This window comes from Penicillium waksmanii, assembly GCF_028829765.1.
Source record: "Penicillium waksmanii strain IBT 27052 chromosome Unknown utg000005l:1.0-5232799.0:1.0-5237142.0, whole genome shotgun sequence".
In the NCBI taxonomy this organism is placed as follows: domain Eukaryota; kingdom Fungi; phylum Ascomycota; class Eurotiomycetes; order Eurotiales; family Aspergillaceae; genus Penicillium; species Penicillium waksmanii.
This window is the reverse complement of record NW_026643252.1, coordinates 4,839,972-4,856,545: the sequence shown is the minus strand read 5'-3', so window position 1 is coordinate 4,856,545 and position 16,574 is coordinate 4,839,972. Positions and strand designations below refer to the sequence as shown.

The 16,574-nt window shown below is 47.5% G+C and overlaps 6 protein-coding genes across 6 annotated transcripts; 4 read left to right on the top strand and 2 right to left on the bottom strand.

Annotated features, from left to right (window-relative positions):
- Positions 1 to 86: 86 nt before the first annotated feature.
- N7481_006700 (uncharacterized protein) lies at positions 87 to 2,165 on the bottom strand (the record flags this gene model as incomplete). Its single annotated transcript, XM_057265919.1, has 8 exons — positions 87 to 214; positions 263 to 414; positions 470 to 778; positions 836 to 947; positions 1,011 to 1,404; positions 1,458 to 1,745; positions 1,810 to 1,854; positions 1,914 to 2,165. The coding sequence occupies 8 exons, from the start codon at positions 2,163 to 2,165 to the stop codon at positions 87 to 89; spliced, it is 1,680 nt and encodes a 559-aa protein (XP_057123639.1).
- A 403-nt stretch (positions 2,166 to 2,568) lies between these two features.
- N7481_006699 (uncharacterized protein) lies at positions 2,569 to 4,509 on the top strand (the record flags this gene model as incomplete). The annotated part of the gene is made up of 7 exons (XM_057265918.1): positions 2,569 to 2,738; positions 2,795 to 2,914; positions 2,966 to 3,031; positions 3,080 to 3,179; positions 3,231 to 3,872; positions 3,921 to 4,220; positions 4,267 to 4,509. The coding sequence occupies 7 exons, from the start codon at positions 2,569 to 2,571 to the stop codon at positions 4,507 to 4,509; spliced, it is 1,641 nt and encodes a 546-aa protein (XP_057123638.1).
- A 1,331-nt stretch (positions 4,510 to 5,840) lies between these two features.
- N7481_006698 (allantoate permease family MFS transporter) lies at positions 5,841 to 7,779 on the top strand (the record flags this gene model as incomplete). The annotated part of the gene is made up of 7 exons (XM_057265917.1): positions 5,841 to 6,084; positions 6,140 to 6,235; positions 6,294 to 6,499; positions 6,564 to 6,983; positions 7,068 to 7,416; positions 7,474 to 7,654; positions 7,728 to 7,779. The coding sequence occupies 7 exons, from the start codon at positions 5,841 to 5,843 to the stop codon at positions 7,777 to 7,779; spliced, it is 1,548 nt and encodes a 515-aa protein (XP_057123637.1).
- A 1,578-nt stretch (positions 7,780 to 9,357) lies between these two features.
- Positions 9,358 to 11,662, top strand: N7481_006697 (uncharacterized protein; the record flags this gene model as incomplete). The annotated part of the gene is made up of 9 exons (XM_057265916.1): positions 9,358 to 9,610; positions 9,664 to 9,731; positions 9,801 to 9,972; positions 10,030 to 10,125; positions 10,179 to 10,441; positions 10,501 to 10,594; positions 10,657 to 10,968; positions 11,035 to 11,287; positions 11,353 to 11,662. 9 exons carry the CDS (start codon positions 9,358 to 9,360, stop codon positions 11,660 to 11,662), a joined length of 1,821 nt encoding a protein of 606 aa, XP_057123636.1.
- Positions 11,663 to 12,263: 601 nt separating this feature from the next.
- Positions 12,264 to 13,439, top strand: N7481_006696 (nuclear transport factor 2 family protein; the record flags this gene model as incomplete). Its single annotated transcript, XM_057265915.1, has 1 exon — positions 12,264 to 13,439. The coding sequence occupies one exon, from the start codon at positions 12,264 to 12,266 to the stop codon at positions 13,437 to 13,439; it is 1,176 nt and encodes a 391-aa protein (XP_057123635.1).
- A 368-nt stretch (positions 13,440 to 13,807) lies between these two features.
- Positions 13,808 to 15,714, bottom strand: N7481_006695 (fungal specific transcription factor domain-containing protein; the record flags this gene model as incomplete). Its single annotated transcript, XM_057265914.1, has 5 exons — positions 13,808 to 14,166; positions 14,224 to 14,792; positions 14,841 to 15,191; positions 15,240 to 15,426; positions 15,576 to 15,714. 5 exons carry the CDS (start codon positions 15,712 to 15,714, stop codon positions 13,808 to 13,810), a joined length of 1,605 nt encoding a protein of 534 aa, XP_057123634.1.
- Between the last annotated feature and the right edge of the window lie 860 nt (positions 15,715 to 16,574).

The window sequence follows — 16,574 nt, the reverse complement described above, 5'->3', positions numbered from 1 at the left end:
CAAGTTTTACCACAAATGGAGAAAAATAAAATTTCTTACAATTCCGCTTAAACATCATCGATAAAAGATTCCTTTAATATGGAGGACTATTTTGTATTTGAGATCTCTAAGCAAAGTTGCAGTGACCTGGTGACTCCTAGTAAATATTCCTCGTGCAGCCGCTGCCCAACCACCTGAATTGCAACTGGGCAGGCAGCCATATCTTCTGGTGTATCTGTAATTTGTGAGCTTCTGACAAAGTCAAGATAGTTGGAGAACGTACAATCTTTCCAAACATTGCCTTCCAGTTTGTTCCGAGATTTGAAGTTCGAGGCTTTATCACTGTCCAAACATACATGCGTTACTGGCACGGTTGTTGCACAGTAATCAAGAATATTCCAGAGGCTGGTATAGTTATCATATATGAATCCATGTCTGTGGTCGTTAGTCATATATCCAGCAAAATGGTTGATCATGCTTCAGTCCATACCTTGAAGATGCTGGCCACGGCGAGCATGGCATAATCAGTGCATCGATCTCCCTCCCTGTCTCTGTTGAATTCTTTGTGGCTGCCCATTTCTGCAATATCTGTTTCGAATATGCAGTTCTCTTGGCCTGTGCCTTCCACAGGTCGGACACCGTTGCCTTTGGAAAATTTTCATCGCTGGCCATATCACCAAGTATTTCATAGCCCTGCGGCCACGGCTCTCCCGTCTTTCTAAGGACCTCCTGTAGGCTATCTGCAGCAGCTGACCGGTAAAGAGCGAATTTGAGAGAATCCAGAAACAGAGGCTCATCACTGGCTTATATTAGCTACCGAACTGATCTTTGGGGTGCCATTACTATGGAAGCTTACATGCTGAATTCAATAACCGCATGCCCGGCGGCTTCTAGCGCCGTCTTTGTCTGGATTAAAGCCCTCGTAACAGGAGGGAGTGGCTTCATAATACCATCATCAAGTAGGAGCCCTGGAAAGTCAGAATTTCGTTATTGAACTTTTGCGTGCGCATGTTTATCGATCGTGGTCTCACCAAAACAAAGCTTCTTGGGTATCTCAGGTTGTCGCCACGGAATAGGCAAGCAATCCGGATCTGCACGTAGATGCGGCTGACTGTTCACCACTGTCTTGCACCACATCTCAATGTCCTCCAAGGAATTTCCCATAGGTCCAACTGCGTTGCGCACCGCCTCTTGACCGTTGAGACTATCACGGATCCAAGATGTTGGAAATCGACCGAAGGATGGTTTCAAGGAGTAAAGACCGCAGAAAGAAGCAGGTATTCGGACCGAGCCTCCTACATCAGTTCCAACTCCCAAAGGAGACCCACGAAGCGCCAACAAAGCGCTTTCGCCGCCGGATGAGCCTCCGCTAGAGAGGTTGCGATTATAGGGGTTCGAGGTGTAGCCGTAGATTGCATTGAATGTCTGGTATATCAGCTTCCTGTCGGTATTGCCTTTTGGCCTTTGATACAACTCACCTCTCCAGACATCAACGCAGTTGGCACATTTGTCTTGCAAAATAGAATGGCCCCGCTTTGTCGCATTATCTTCGTGATCTCTGATTCATCTTCTCTTGAGGTTGGCTGATTCACCAGTGCAGTATAACCTATCGCTGCATCTGTCCCTTCGACTTGAAAACAATCTTTGAGCGAGACGGGAAGTCCGTGAAGTGGACCGCGTGCGATTCCCGATTCTTCATATTCTGCATCCAGGGACTTGGCTACCTCGAGCGCGTTCTCGAAGAAAATTTCCGAAAGGCAATTTACCTGCTTGTTGTTAGATTCAAATTGATTCCATTGGGAAGCTAGAATATGTGGTAAAAAATCGTACAAGTTGTTGTGCGATCGCCGCGCGTTTGCAGAAGGCAAGTGTAACCTTCAAGAGAATTAGCGTTTGTTCCAATGGTGGAATCACACCATTTTTTCAGGACGCACCTCATATGATGTATACTCGCAACTTAGAATCCTCTCAATCAGACTTCTAGCACTCGAGTTCGTGATCTCCTGCTCTTTAGTTGTCAAAATTCCACACTCGTAGGGAACATTGATGACATTGAGCTGGTCGTCGGGAACTTGATCTGGCTTTAATTTCCAATCTAGCGGAATTTCCGCATCGCGACTCGCTTTTTTATCACGAGCAATGCTCTCCCATCGTGGTTTCTCTTGGTATTGCGGTGTCTTCGTCATGTCGCTGCAATTGAGGCGATACGCTTTGCGGTCGTCTCAAGATGAAGCAAGTCGCGGCCGCTGGACCACCAAGTACAAAGTAAGACCGAGCAACGAAGGTAATAGTTATTGTTCCTGCATCTATCAACCACTCCAGCACGTTTCAAACCCGCCGTTACCGCTGTTAACGCCATGGCTCCACAACAGATCTAACTGAATGGCCACGCGATGATTTCGGGGAAGCCGATGAAGATAGGGTTTGCCGAAAGGTTTCATCGGTCGCGATGAGGGGTCCCGCAACCCCTCAGTAGATACCGATACCCTGTTTATAGTAGAACTTGAGGTAATGGAGTTGACTTGAGATATCTGACAATATTTGACAGCTGCTGTGTCCAGAGTTCTGGAAATATCATCCATCTCCAATATGTCTACTTCGGATCATATTTCGGAGAAAAATACCCTCGGCCAGGACAACCATTCTGATAAGGAAAACGGCGCTCCAGGTAGTAATCATGTCTCCATGGGCGATGTGATAGCAGGTACTGCTGTTCAGGAACTCACTCCTTTTGAACGCAAGGCTGCCTTGATCAACGCGTCAGTCATCACAATGATTCCTTATGATAGAGTCGGGAACATGCTGACAAAATCAGAGAGATTGACAAGTTCGGCTTCGGGAAATACCAAAAATGTATTTGGTTTCTTTGTGGATTTGGTTATTTTGTCGACCTGGCCTGGGCGCAGGGTGTTGGGCTACTGGCTACTGCAATTTTGTAAGTTGGATCGCTTCTCCGAAAGACACTATCACTCACATCCACCTACAGTCAAGAGATGGGTGTTCCAGCTGGACAGCAAGGTCTCATATTCACTTGTTCCAATATTGGTCTAGCGTAAGTAACCCTCGCCAGAATGTGGACAAATCAATTGACAGGGCATAGAATCGGCGCTCTCGGATTTGGGATCATCACCGATATCATCGGTCGCAAATGGGCGTTCAACCTTTCTTGTCTCATTACCTCTGTTTTTGGAATGCTTTTGGTATGTCATTGCTCTCAAACTCCACAAATCATCCCTTTCTCACCCCTTCAGGCTGCAAGCAAGTTTAACTATGGCGCCATCTGCGGTATCTACTTTCTCTGCTGCATCGGCCTCGGTGGTAACATCCCCATCGACGCGACAATTGCCCTTGAATTTCTCCCGCAGAATCGCCGATATCTGGTTTTCTTACTTGGAATGTGGCAACCGATCGGAGTAGTTGTGGCGTCCGCCATCGCCTATGGTACCGCTGCGAAATATCGATGCGACGTGGGTCTTCCCGCGTGCAATGCCGTCAGCCCCGGCGAGGCATGTTGCACTGTCTCTAGCAATATGGGTTGGAGATACGAGGTGATCGTGATTGGGGCCATGACATTCGCTCTATTTGGCGCGCGATTCTTCTTCTTCAGATTTTACGAATCGCCAAAGTTTCTTGTCGGCAAGGGTCGCGAGCAAGACGCTATCGATGTGCTCGACAAGATTGCCAAATTTAATGGGGCCCCGAGGCCCACATTGACAATGGATGACTTCATGCGGATTGACCGTGAGACAGGCATAGATTCGAACGAACAAACCACCTCCGCGGATGCAAAGGGTGTTGTTATGGGCATGTTCAAGAGCCTCGGGTTCCTTCGCGGGTTATTCATGAAGAAGCTCGAGTGTTTTACTTTCATCCTCCTCGCCCTCGCCTACATGGTCAGTCATCATTTCCGAACCAATATTTCGTTTACTAAAGTCTAGCAGGGAAATTATTGGTCCTTCAATCTGGCCGGCTACTTTCTTCCCATTGTTTTGCTAAACAACAATGTCGACAGCGGTGCAAGCAATGTGTCTGAAACATACCGGGAATATGTCTACATTTACCTTCCCGGTGTAATCGGAGCCGTCCTAGCCTTGTTTTCCGTTCAACTCCCCCTGATCGGTCGAAAATGGTCGCTTGTTATCTCTGCTGCACTCCAGGGCGTCTCAATGGCGATGTACACTCAGGTCAAAGACACCCCTGGATATGTCGGCCTAAACGCGTTGGAGTACATCATGCAAAGTGTAAGTTCCCACCTCATAATCCCGTCTGCAGGCTAACCAATCAAAGTATTTCAACGCCGTACTTTACGCCTCGGCGCCAGAAATGTTCGACACCTCATATCGTGCGAGTGCGAGTGGCATGCTGTCTTGTCTTGGTCGGGTTGCCGGAATCGTCGCTCCGTTTGCTGGGCAGAAGTATATCGCCGAGGGTAGATCTGGTGTTCTTTGGCTTGGAGCGGGTGGGATTTGGCTCTCATCGTTCCTGATGTGTTTCCTCCCTATCGAAATGAGGAACAGACAGATGTACTAGCTGACCATGTGGAACATCTGATCCAATTGTTAAGCTTCAAGTTGGGACCTGGTCTGTCCCAGATGAGATTGATATACTAGAATATTACCCAGGTGGTGAATTCATTGTCGCTATATTACTGCAACTTTATTATTCGCAGGGTACTTTACAATTTAGTTCAAGACAGCAGGTCTAGCCAAAAGAAAGACCCAAGATCAGAATATCGAATTCCTTGGCTTTCATTTAAAGCATTCATCGATTCCAGGCAAAGATGTATACCCTGGTGGGTATTATTCCGGCAATGAAGTTTCCCGCGGTGAATCCAAAGTTACGTGGGAAGCTAGTTTTTACATTATGTGATTTACACCACGGCTTTCAGCCCTGGAGTAGAGTAAGCCGAAGCCAAGCTGTGGAGATGCAACTAGTATCTTGGCAAGCCAACGAAAGACCCCTTCCCCGCATTCCTTTCACGTCTGTTTAGTACGAACAGCTGCTTATTGGAGCAAATATAGGTATGCCCCAGGAACCCCAGGACACTCAATTCCCAAAATGAGCCTCTCGGCATTGCGTGCCAATCAAAACCTAGTCTCTCGGAAACATTCCGGAGAAGCTTCACACAAGAGTATTGGCATTAAGTCTTAACTATCTGTTCATTTCATAACGATATCTCGGTCAGTCAAGAGTAGGGTCTAGTTTCTCAATGAGATAAAGTGAACGTATCAATCACTACGATAAGATCGAATTAGATGATTATATGACTCATAGAAGAGGGGGATTTTCAGGTTAAGCGAAGTAGTGTGGGGGCCCTCGGTAGATGTGGCGGGGAAACAAGCCTAATTGACCCGTGGTCGCCGACTCCATGACAATTTGATAACCACCATGCGACCGAGCCTAAATTATCCCAGTCCTCGAATTGGCCACTCAATTCCCGATCAAACGCTCTAATCTTTTTCCATGGAAAATCTTGCTTTTAATTGGATATCTTACCGAGTGTACTCTGCAAACGACGCCCCATCGGCACGATCCTACGAGCAAAACTAACGTGGACCCACGGTACATCCAATGAAGCACGGCTCCACCAGCGAACTTGTGATGCTAGTGCACCACCCCGCGATATGAGATGATATGAGACTTGTCCCCTCACCCGAGGTCCTGAGCTATTTTCACCGCATGTCCTTTTCGCGCAATCCCCCTTGAGTTAGCTTGCTGTTAATCATTGCACACACCCGAGATCTGGGATAATATATCTGGACCCTTTCCAATTATTTTCCATGATATTTTCCCAGCAAGAATTCCATCCCCCTTCAGGTTTCTCTTTCCTTTTCTAAAGCAACTTGCTGTGCAACTTCACCATGGCGAGGGAAGACGACACTCGAGCCAATTCCACTGGCGTGGACATTGAGCTATCCATGAAAAATGTTGACCCTACGCTCGTCAAGCATGCCAACGATGCGGATGAGGCCATGAAGGTCTTTGAACACATGCAAGGCGAGGCAATTGAGCTTGATGAGGCAACGAACCGTCGTTTATTACGAAAAATTGACTGGCACATCATGCCTGTGATGTGCTGTGTCTACGGGATGAATTTCCTCGATAGTGAGTGACGCAGTTGGCCCGTGCATCTGATATCCACAGCTAATGTGGTGAACAGAAACCACTTTGTCATATGCCAGCATCATGGGTATAAAGGAGGACCTAGGACTAGTTGGAGATCAGTACTCGTGGCTCGGCAGTATTTTCTATTTTGGTAAGAATTGCCCAGTCGGAATACCTGTGGTGACTTGCCTTTGCTGATATATGGTCAGGATATCTTGCATGGGAGTATCCTACGAGTCGGTTGCTGCAACGCTTACCACTCGGAAAATATTCCGGCTCTTGCATCGTGGTATGGGGAGCTATTCTTAGCTGTTTTGCTGCTGCGAAAAACTACCCCGGCGCCGTTGCTATTCGTTTCTTGCTAGGTGTATTTGAAGCGGCAGTGACACCAGGATTTGCGCTTTTAACCTCTCAGGTACACAACCCCTTCACATTATCTGCTTTTAAAGCGGGAGCTTCCCTTTACTAAAGCAACACAGTGGTATACCCGCAATGAGCAGGGCAGACGAGTAAACCTCTGGTACAGCTTCAACGGCTGGGGTCAAATTTTGGGAGGCCTTGTCGCCTACGGAATCGCTGTTGGAGCGGCAAAGCATGGCACCTCGATCGAACCTTGGAAAATTGTTTTCTTGTTTACCGGATGTCTTACCATTACCTTGGGCTTACTGTTCCTCTGGATTGTCCCAGACAGTCAGCTCAATGCACGTTGGTTGTCAAAGGAGGATCGTATTCTGGCGGTTGCCCGTGTGCGAATCAACCAACAAGGTATTGGTAATAAAAACTTCAAGTGGTATCAGGTTAAAGAAGCTCTTTTGGACCCAATGACCTGGGCGTTCTTCTTTTTCGCCCTCATTGCGGATATTCCGAATGGCGGCATTACAAACTTTTTTAGCCAATTGGTATGTTTTCCTTATCACCGGCATTTCCTGTCCTTGATCTTCGATTTCTTCAGGTACGACTAACAATATGCCCTTTCTTTTTAGATCACTAGCTTTGGATATACCGAAGTAGAGAGTTTGCTCTATGGAACACCTGCTGGTGCTGTGGAAATCGTGGCACTGCTTCTGAACGGTTACATTGGCGATAAGACCGGCCAGCGAATTCTTACTAGTCTTGGTGGTCTTTTCACCGCGACCTTAGGAATAATTCTTATTGTTGCTCTTCCGATTGAGAATAATGTTGGTCGACTGGTCGGATATTACCTTACACAGGCCTTCCCTACTTCTTTTGTAGCCCTGTTATCATTGATCTCATCCAATGTTGCTGGCTACACCAAGAAGACCACAGTCGCGGCGCTATACCTCATTGGCTACTGCGTCGGAAATATCATCGGTATGTTCATAGTTCCTTGCAATTTCAAGTTCGTGGCGCTTATTTTAATCCTGACAGGCCCGCTCACATTCCGACCCGAGGATGCCCCCCGCTATGTTTCGGCAGAGATTACCATCATCGCATGTTGGGGTATCTGCCTGTTTATTTTGCTATTTATCTGGTGGTGGTATAAGAGAGAGAACAGTCGCAAGGCTAACATCACATCCGCGCCCGGCTATGTGAGACTAGAGAATCAGGAGTAAGTCCATGGGTTTCCATCGCCCGGTACTTTTTCAAGTTACCCTCTTCACAGCGCTAATTCAACCCTACAGATTCCTTGATCTTACTGATATTGAAAATCACGACTTCGTCTACACGTTGTAAACCCTCAACACCCAACACCCAACATTCTAAGCAATGAGCTAGACTCTATTGCTCATATATTCTGCCACGTTGAAAGGCTTTTTGCGATATCTCTTCGATTAAGTGGAACCACTTGTGTATATAATATGTCCATTTCTTGAAACGATGTCTGAAAATACGCCAAGGTTCGAATTTTTACGTACCATCAACCCCTATTGAGGTTAAAAGTCCAGCAGCTGGAGATGGCGTGATATTTCCTCGAACCAGCCAGATTTTTATTCAATACCACATGTTCAAATCATCATCTAGGCAAAAGACTAAACCAACGGATATTTGGTAGATTGATTCGATGGTCTTAAGTCCCGACCAGTCAGTCGCTCATCACACTTGCTGATGGGCCTAATCATACGAGGCATTTCCTCGTCATAATCGGAGTATTTCGGAGAAAGCCAAAAGGGCCTAAATTTAGCTGTTGCTATTGTCTTGCCTATATACGATGTATCCCAAGGTAAGGAGAGGAATTCCTTCCCATGATGAGAAATGTAGGATTTTGAAGAGTGGAGAGTCGGTTCCGAGTCACATTCGATCCCGAGGTCCAAGAGAATCAGATTGTGCGAACTGTTTTGCTTTTATGTACGTTTCCAAGGTTATCGTCACTTGGGCAATATTTTCCCAGCGACCACTGCTATAATGAAAGATTTTAAAATACTCCGCAGAAGGGTGAGCGCAAGAGATCACCAATAATACACCATTATTGCTACAAATGACATTTTTGACACCTAGCCCACTTGGCGCCTGTACCTTTGTTACAAGTTTCAAATGCAGAGAAACTTTTATCTTCCCCGTCTCGATTTTTCACACATCTGTAGCTCATATAAACCAATAGTATAATACATATTATTCAAGGTAATGCAATTGCAGGATCTAGCTCGGCTAGAAAATCCTATCATGGTGGACGTTCTTAAAAATCATCTCTCCATCTCGAGCTCCTGCCTTAGTAATGAGCAATCCAGCATTACGCCATCGCCTCCACATTTGTAGCGAAGGTACTTCACAAAAGCTTTTCTTTTGAGGCGGATTTCAGACACAGCTCTAGACGACAGACGGTATGTCCCATTTACTCCGTGGTTACTCCGTACATAACTTCGATTATGGCCCTGGCCAATCGGCCCCACTCAATCCCGGGCCGGCGTCGTGGTTGTATCATCAGTCTCTCCAATGATGGAATGGTTGTTCGTTAGAAAACCTCCGTTTTAGATTTAAGGAAGGCGTATGTACTGAATTAGATGATAAATATGTAATAATGCCAAGAAAATGAACCAGATGAGAAAAACGCGATTGAACTACGATTGGAAGGAATGCATTAATGGGCATGCGCCAAGTCGGCAATAGAAACTCTTCAGTGCCTGCAAAATGATATATAAGTGCCTGGGTGACGGTGCGGCCAGTTGTCAATTCTCTTTAGGACTGACAACTATTCCAACTTTGGAAGATTCCGATTTGCTTACCTCCTCCGTCAAGTTTTCCAATTGCCGGTCACGCACAACCTCAGCTTGACTGGACTAACCATTTTCCACGGTCTCATGATCCTTAACCGCGATGACCTGGCGACAACCTTTTAGTAAACGTCCATCGGGGGATGGAACTGTGACTGAAGGGCAAGGTGAGCGTGTCTCAACCACTGGAGGCCAGTATATCAGCGAAAGAGGAGGCAACAATGCGCCGCCCACATACCAAGACGCTTCTGGCGCTCCAGTTGAACGCCAGTCACCGCTGGGGTACTCTGTCGGCCCAGTGACAATCACATTGCTGAATATCACGATGATGATTGGTGCTGGTATTTATTCAACACGTTTGTGTGACACAAAAATTCCATCTGCGGACATGTCGATTAACATGACCCAGCATCATCGATCCTATCCGGAACAGGCTCAATCGGTGTCAGTCTGATTTGGTGGACGTTAGGCTATTTGGTACGTGTCATACATCAACCAGGAGACCAGAAGAAGCGTTGACTAACAAGATTCTTTTTCCTTCCCTAGCTATGCTTGACCTTGGGGGCCGTCTATCTCGAATTTACAGCGTACTTTCCTAGTCGATCCGGGTCAGAAGTCGTATTCCTGGAACAAGCGTACCCAATTCCAAGATGGCTTTTTCCGACTACCTTTGCAGTCCAGAGTGTCATTCTTTCATTCGGAAGTGCCAATGCTACAGGTGAGCCGATCCTTTTTAGCCGGCCTGGGACATGTCACTAATGGGTAATTGTAACAGTAATGGCCAAATATCTAATCGCCATTTCCGGGCACACCGGCACTAACTGGCAAATCAAAGGCACGGCATTGGCCTGCTACAGCCTTGCTACCTTGAGTGTGTTTCTCTCATTCCTTCAATTCGCTGACCCCCATACTAACATGGGTTAGCACTGGTTTTCAATACGAAATACGCCTACTGGTTCTCGAATGCGGTCGGAATCGTTAAAATTTGCACCATCCTCTTCATCATAGTCACCGGTTTTGTTGTCTTGGGAGGAAATACCAGAGTTGAGAATCCAACGGCAAATTTTCAAGATCCGTTTTCAGGGAGCTCTACAGCTACAGCGTATGGTTTTACCACCGCCTTGTATCGCATTATCTTCTCCTATGGTGGTTACAATAATGCATTCAATGTCGCCAATGAAGTCAAGGTATGATGACTAGTAACTCTTGGGGCTTTTCAGCAAAAGCTAACATTATCGATGAAAAGAACCCCGTCAGGTCTCTCAAGATCTACGCAACGGCTGCTCTTACAACGGTTTATGTTCTTTACATGTTTGCAAATATTGCATTTTTTGCTGCTGGTAAGTGCTAGGCTACCTTCTTTTCGCTTAGCTCGTGTCATTGATCGAAAATTGATTTTTAGTTCCCAAAGACGAGCTAGAAAACTCCGATTTGACGACTGCTAGCTTGTTCTTTTCAAAGGTCTTCGGCGATAGTGGCGCAGTTCGTGGCCTCAATTTTCTCATTGCCCTGGCCTCATTCGGTAATATGATAGCTGTGATAATTGGACTCTCTCGGCGGCTAAGAGAATGTGGCCGGCAGGGAGTTCTACCCTGGACTTGGTTTTGGGTTTCAACTAAGCCCTTCGGCACTACCCTAGGTCCATATGCTGTCATTTGGTCTTTGACTGCATTGATGATCCTAGCAGTCCCTGCTGGAGACGCCTTCACATTCGGTATGTTTTGGCTGTTCTACCCTATGAAAGCCGATCATGCGCCCGGATAAACTAACTTTAAACTAGTCAACGATCTACGCACCATTCCCGATGCCGTCTTTAACCTGGCAATGGCTCTTGGTATCTACGTTGTTCGGTGGCGCCGAAAAAAGGCTAATCTTCCTGAACCCGAGTTCAAAGCCTGGAATATTGTTATATTTTTCAATATTCTCGTTCAATTATACCTTTTAGTGATGCCCTGGTATCCGCCGTCGGGAGGTCAGTATGCTGGAGATGTCAGCTTTTGGTATGCAACATATGCCGTGGTCGGCATCGGAATGTAAGCCAACCGACTCAAATTTGGCGCGAACTCTTGAGATCTTCCTTGCTGATAAGACAATATAGTCTCCTTGCATGTGGCGCTTATTACTGGTTGTGGGCCTTCCTACTTCCGAAATGGAAGGGCTACAAACTACGACAGGAACTCATCCATTTGGATGATGGAGCTCAAAGTAATCAACTCAGAAAGGTTCCTAACGAGAATCTTGCCGAATGGGATGCTTCGCATGATGCGGCTGGTCGTGCCGTTGCGCCTATAGAAGAGGAGATGCAAGTTCAATTCAAGAGTGCCGAAACGTCCTCGGATGATAGCGCCTCATTCGCATATGGCACAAAGAATGACTCTCACAACGCCAGGAATACTTCTCATGTGTAGTATACTGTGGAAATACTTTGGTGAGGAATGATCTAAGTATGAGACGGCTTCATATAATTCATGTTCGAACGAAATTATGCAGATTCCAATCATCATGCTACGACTTCATATTGAATATTCATATCTTAACTTTGTCTGGGAGCTGCTACTGATAAACAATCCACTAAGTGATTTCAGACTTGAAAATATGTTTTTTAAATCGATGTTCGAGTAAGGAATCCCATTATGGTGGCTAGTGGTAGTTATCATACCGGCTCTAAGAGGACGGTTTAACTTTTGGGCCGTGGTTTTTGCTCAATAAGATTCCTCGAATTGTTATCGGTATCTCATTCTCCAACCTAACACATGGATAGGTTTCTGATCACAGACTAGTGCGATGCGCTCAAGCCTTCGGGTTCCCCGGGGCGTCGCCGATATTACCGACGGCGAACCCGATGAACCAGAGTTGCATTGAATAAACACGCCTTACACTATCAGACGATCAATACTCACCCCACACTCACGAAATCCCTCGTTTCGTCTTGGCCGTCATAAAGAGGCACCAGATCTTGCTTCCAAGATACGATCTCCCTCACTTCCAACACGACTTCATACTATCACCATGGCTCCATCCACCATCGCAGAGGGCGAGTCGCCCCTTAACAATGGCTTCCATCAAGACTCCCAATCCAAGCAATCCAAGGGAACCTCTTCCGCTCTCCAGGTAGAGCGTCATGACTACCCCGATCTTGCACCCACCAAGCGATCACGCGCCCATTCCATGGAAGGCTTCGACGACATCTACACCGATATCGTCGACTACATCGTTCGTTGCACGCATCGCATTTGGGATGAGCGAGACATTGGTCTTATCTACACTCACTACACTCACAACTGCGTGCTTTACGGAACGATGGGCACAGTCTATGATCGTGAATCCGTCGTTCGCGATACCATTCAACGACTAGTCTCCCTACCCGAGCGACGCGGCATGGCCACACAAGTTCTCTGGAATGGCGATGACAAGGAAGGGTTCTACACCTCCCACCTGGTCACCGGAGCCGGTCGACACACTCAATACGGGCACTTTGGCCCCGCAACCGGCAAGACATTTGTCTCGCGCACCATTGCAGACTGCATGATTTACCGCAACAAGATCTACCGCGAGTGGGTTGTCGCCGACAACATGGCAATCATCAAGCAACTCGGACTCGACCCACATACTTTCGCATACGACGCTGCCAAGGCCCTCTTCGACAAGGGTCTCGAGAACATCGATATTGGCGAGAACCGTCGTATCCTTGGACAACAGCCTCCAGAGACAAAATGCGACACTTCGATCGCCAACAATGAGATTGAAAAGGAGACTTTGGAGTGGTTGCATGATGTATTCAACTGCCGCATGTTTGGCCGTATCGAGAAGGTCTATGCTCCAAATGCGCAGTATCATGGTCCCAAGATGAGTGAGCTGTACGGTCCTGCAGCTGTCTTGCACCAGCATCTTGGCCTTGTTGGGTCTATTCCCGATGCGGCCTATATGCCCCAGCACATTTTATCCACCCCATGTGAAGAGGGAGGCGTCAAGGTTGCCGTGCGTTGGATAATGGAGGGTCACCATCTGGGATTCGGTATCCTGAGTGAGCTCGGAAAGCCTACTGGACGGCGTTTGCAGGTCATGGGCATGACCCATTATCACTATCGCAACGGAAAGATCGTTGATGAGTGGAACGTGTATGATGAGCTCTCATTGCTGACGCAGCTCAAGCTAGGTGAGATGGTTGAAGCTGAAAGAAAGTAGGACCTCGGGAGGTTGTATGTACCAAATTTTTATTGCGAGGGTTATTGTCCTCGATTTAGATGGTTGTGTATAGATAGGCCAGAAATTCATTGACCTCCTCTCAATTCTGTGATGACGTACTCGCCTTTGAGCAGGCCTCTTATCTTCGTCTCTCCATATTCTATTCTTCAACGGCCGTGTCTCTAGGAAATGGGCCCAGTGATAGCCCATCGGCTTCCCCGATGCGACGGCGATATCGGACTATGACCGTTTCCCCGCATTCCGTAGTCCCCACACCCATATCTATTTGCCCTATTATGGAAGAATCTGGCGGCCAGCACCGCCGGTAGGCTATACAGAAGGTTCAAACTATTCGTACATTCTCATTATCATGCTTCGTAAACCCCATCCAGAGGCCCCGGCCAGATAATAGGTTCTAGCCCCGCTTGTTGCCACATTTCCCACAGATCTCCTCCCAAATTGCTTTGCAATTGTTCTGATGGATCCAGGGTTCCCGTAGCCATGCTCATATTCTGGCAACTAGAACCATGAATCTGCGTTTCGCTGGAGGAGATTATTCCCGCCATTCCCCGAAGCAGAGGGACATATCGGCGGGCAAGATGGCCTTCGGGGGGACTGGCTGCTTCGAGGGTACGAGCTGCGACATCAACAAGGCGGAAGAGCAGAGAGGTTGAAGCCGTTTCACTAAGAGCACCATCTGATCGCGTGATATGTGGTCGGAGGTTGACTAAGTAGGTCTATCAGTCATTCGTCCATTGCCGTTCGCATTCTGGGAGTCACTTACAGTCCATCAAGTTACTAAGCCAGCTGTTGACCAGCACGAAGGAGGCGTAGGCAATTACCACGAAATAATGATCAATCGCGAAGGACATCACATCAACAACACTTGGATCAGGCTCCAGCTGAACATTTTCTGGCGTGTCACTATCAACCCTCATATATCGTGGTCTTGAGAGGTGGAATAGAATCTGACTAGCCCAATCAATTGCCCAAGTCAAGGCTTCCCCTGTTCGTTGAGTTATATCTGTAGCGTCAAGGAATGCGCAAACGTATGAGAGCCGATACCATCGGAGCGATGTGAATGGAAAATGTTGGCTCAGGGTATCTATTGACTTGTTCCCTAGACTCGACAGGAATTGTCGCTCAATTAACTCCACATCTTTGTCAAACGCCTCGACACTTTCGATAGTTGATGGTCGGCAACCGGTGGAGTGGGCACCACAGGCTACTCTGAATAGAGATGCTAGCCGGATGTCTGTGGTCTGAACAAAGTCGGCATGGAGGAAATTTTCGAGTACTTCTTTCAACGGAGTAGGATTGAGGTAGGATGGTCTTCGGGCAGATAATGCCAAACTGCAGGAAAATTAGCAAAGTACGAAATTCATCTACCGAGTTCCTTACTAATGATCACTCTCGACAAGATATAGCATTGTTCGAAAGCGCCGTACGTCTAACCGGGTGGCTGTCTGTGGTTGCTGGAAGCTCAAATAACAGCTTCGCTCCAGGGCAAGGGACGTAGCCCATCTAATGGCCAGCCCCAGACATTGCCATGCACCCATTTCGGAAAACCTAGATCTGTAGCGTTTGCCCGTGTCGGAGACATCAAATGGCATCCAATGTGCGCAGAGTAGGAGGGCTTGAACGGTCTCTAGTTTTTGATCATCCGGTCGGGGCCGCAATGTGACTCTCATCAGCTCCGCATCAAGAAGACGGACTATGTCGGCATATCGAGGATGTAACCAGCATACAGTCCTGCATTGCATTAGTCAAAGCTTATGCTCGTTGTGGAAGATTTGATACTTAGAAGAGGCACTCCAAAATCGCGCGCCGACGGATAGTATGGCGAGGAAAAGCAGTGTACTGTCGGAACGCAGCCTTTCAACATCGGAATCAAAGCCGATATCAAGGAAAGGCGCATTCGGATGACAGCTCGAAAAGTAGCTGTCACGGTAAGCCTCATTCTCTGTAGTCAGCGTGGTTGGGATACCTGCAGTCTCAGCATTACATATGCCTCCCCTTCCGTTATGTTCGATCTCGTGATAGGATCATGCGTTTCAACCTCGACCGTTTCATCCTCTTGGAAATTATTGAGTGTTTTCAAGGGCCCATCGGTGGTAGCAGGAGCTTGTGGACTACACAGGCTGTGGGTATCCGAATTGGAGAAAGATCCCACATTAATGTAGTTTGAAGGAGGCGACCGATAAATTCCCTGTGGTTGAGAAGGCTCCGAAGGCCTTCGTAGTGATGCGGCAGCAAGAGACCGCGGGGTGTTCATGCTGTCAGAACGGTCGTGTTGGGTATTAGTAAAATGTTTCTCTAGCTCAGCGAGACTATAATATCAATTAGCAATATATCCAAGCTCTTCACAGGGGACACTTGCCGTGATTTCAACATTTCCACTTGTTGCGGCAGACCGTCATCGTTTGAGGAAGCCGTCTCATTGACAAGCACCGTTGGTAATGATGTGGATATGGGGTCACTTTGCAGGGGGCTCAGGGACAACGATTCCCGGGCCATCGTACCGGCATCTTCGGGCTCATGCTGCACAAAATTCCTCTCTCGTCGAATAGGGGGTGACTTAGACGATCGTAGGCGGAGATATGGATAGTGTCGTGGATCCTTGACCTCTTCATCGAAGCTACATTTGACTTTGCGAGTGGTGCATGGTCGACACTTGATTCCATAGGTGAACCCTCCACATTTTTGCTTCCTATGGAAGATATAAGCGAACGAAAAAGTTGTTCCTGCATTAAGGACACGCACCTCTGTCGGCATTGCACACATGCATGGCCAGTCCTACCAGCCGGCAAGAAGCTCGCGCTAGTCGTTTGTGAAGACATCAGCACCACTAACCTAGCAGAATGATGAGCAAGCTAAGAAAAATCTTACATTTCATGGCCGGGCAAACTCCAGCGCCTGGGCAAGCGATGCAACGTGTGGCGTCTGTGCGGGGAAGCGAGCTGACGGCGTGTTCCGGTGATGAGGGCCTCCAAGTTGGGGGCTATTGCGGGGGAGCTTATCGGGGGTGGAGCATGAGCCTCGCCAAATCTAAGCAAAGACCCCTTTGCACGCCCTACTCAGAAATCCCATGCGTCGTTCCCAGATAAGAAATTGTGCCGGAATTACCGCTTATTA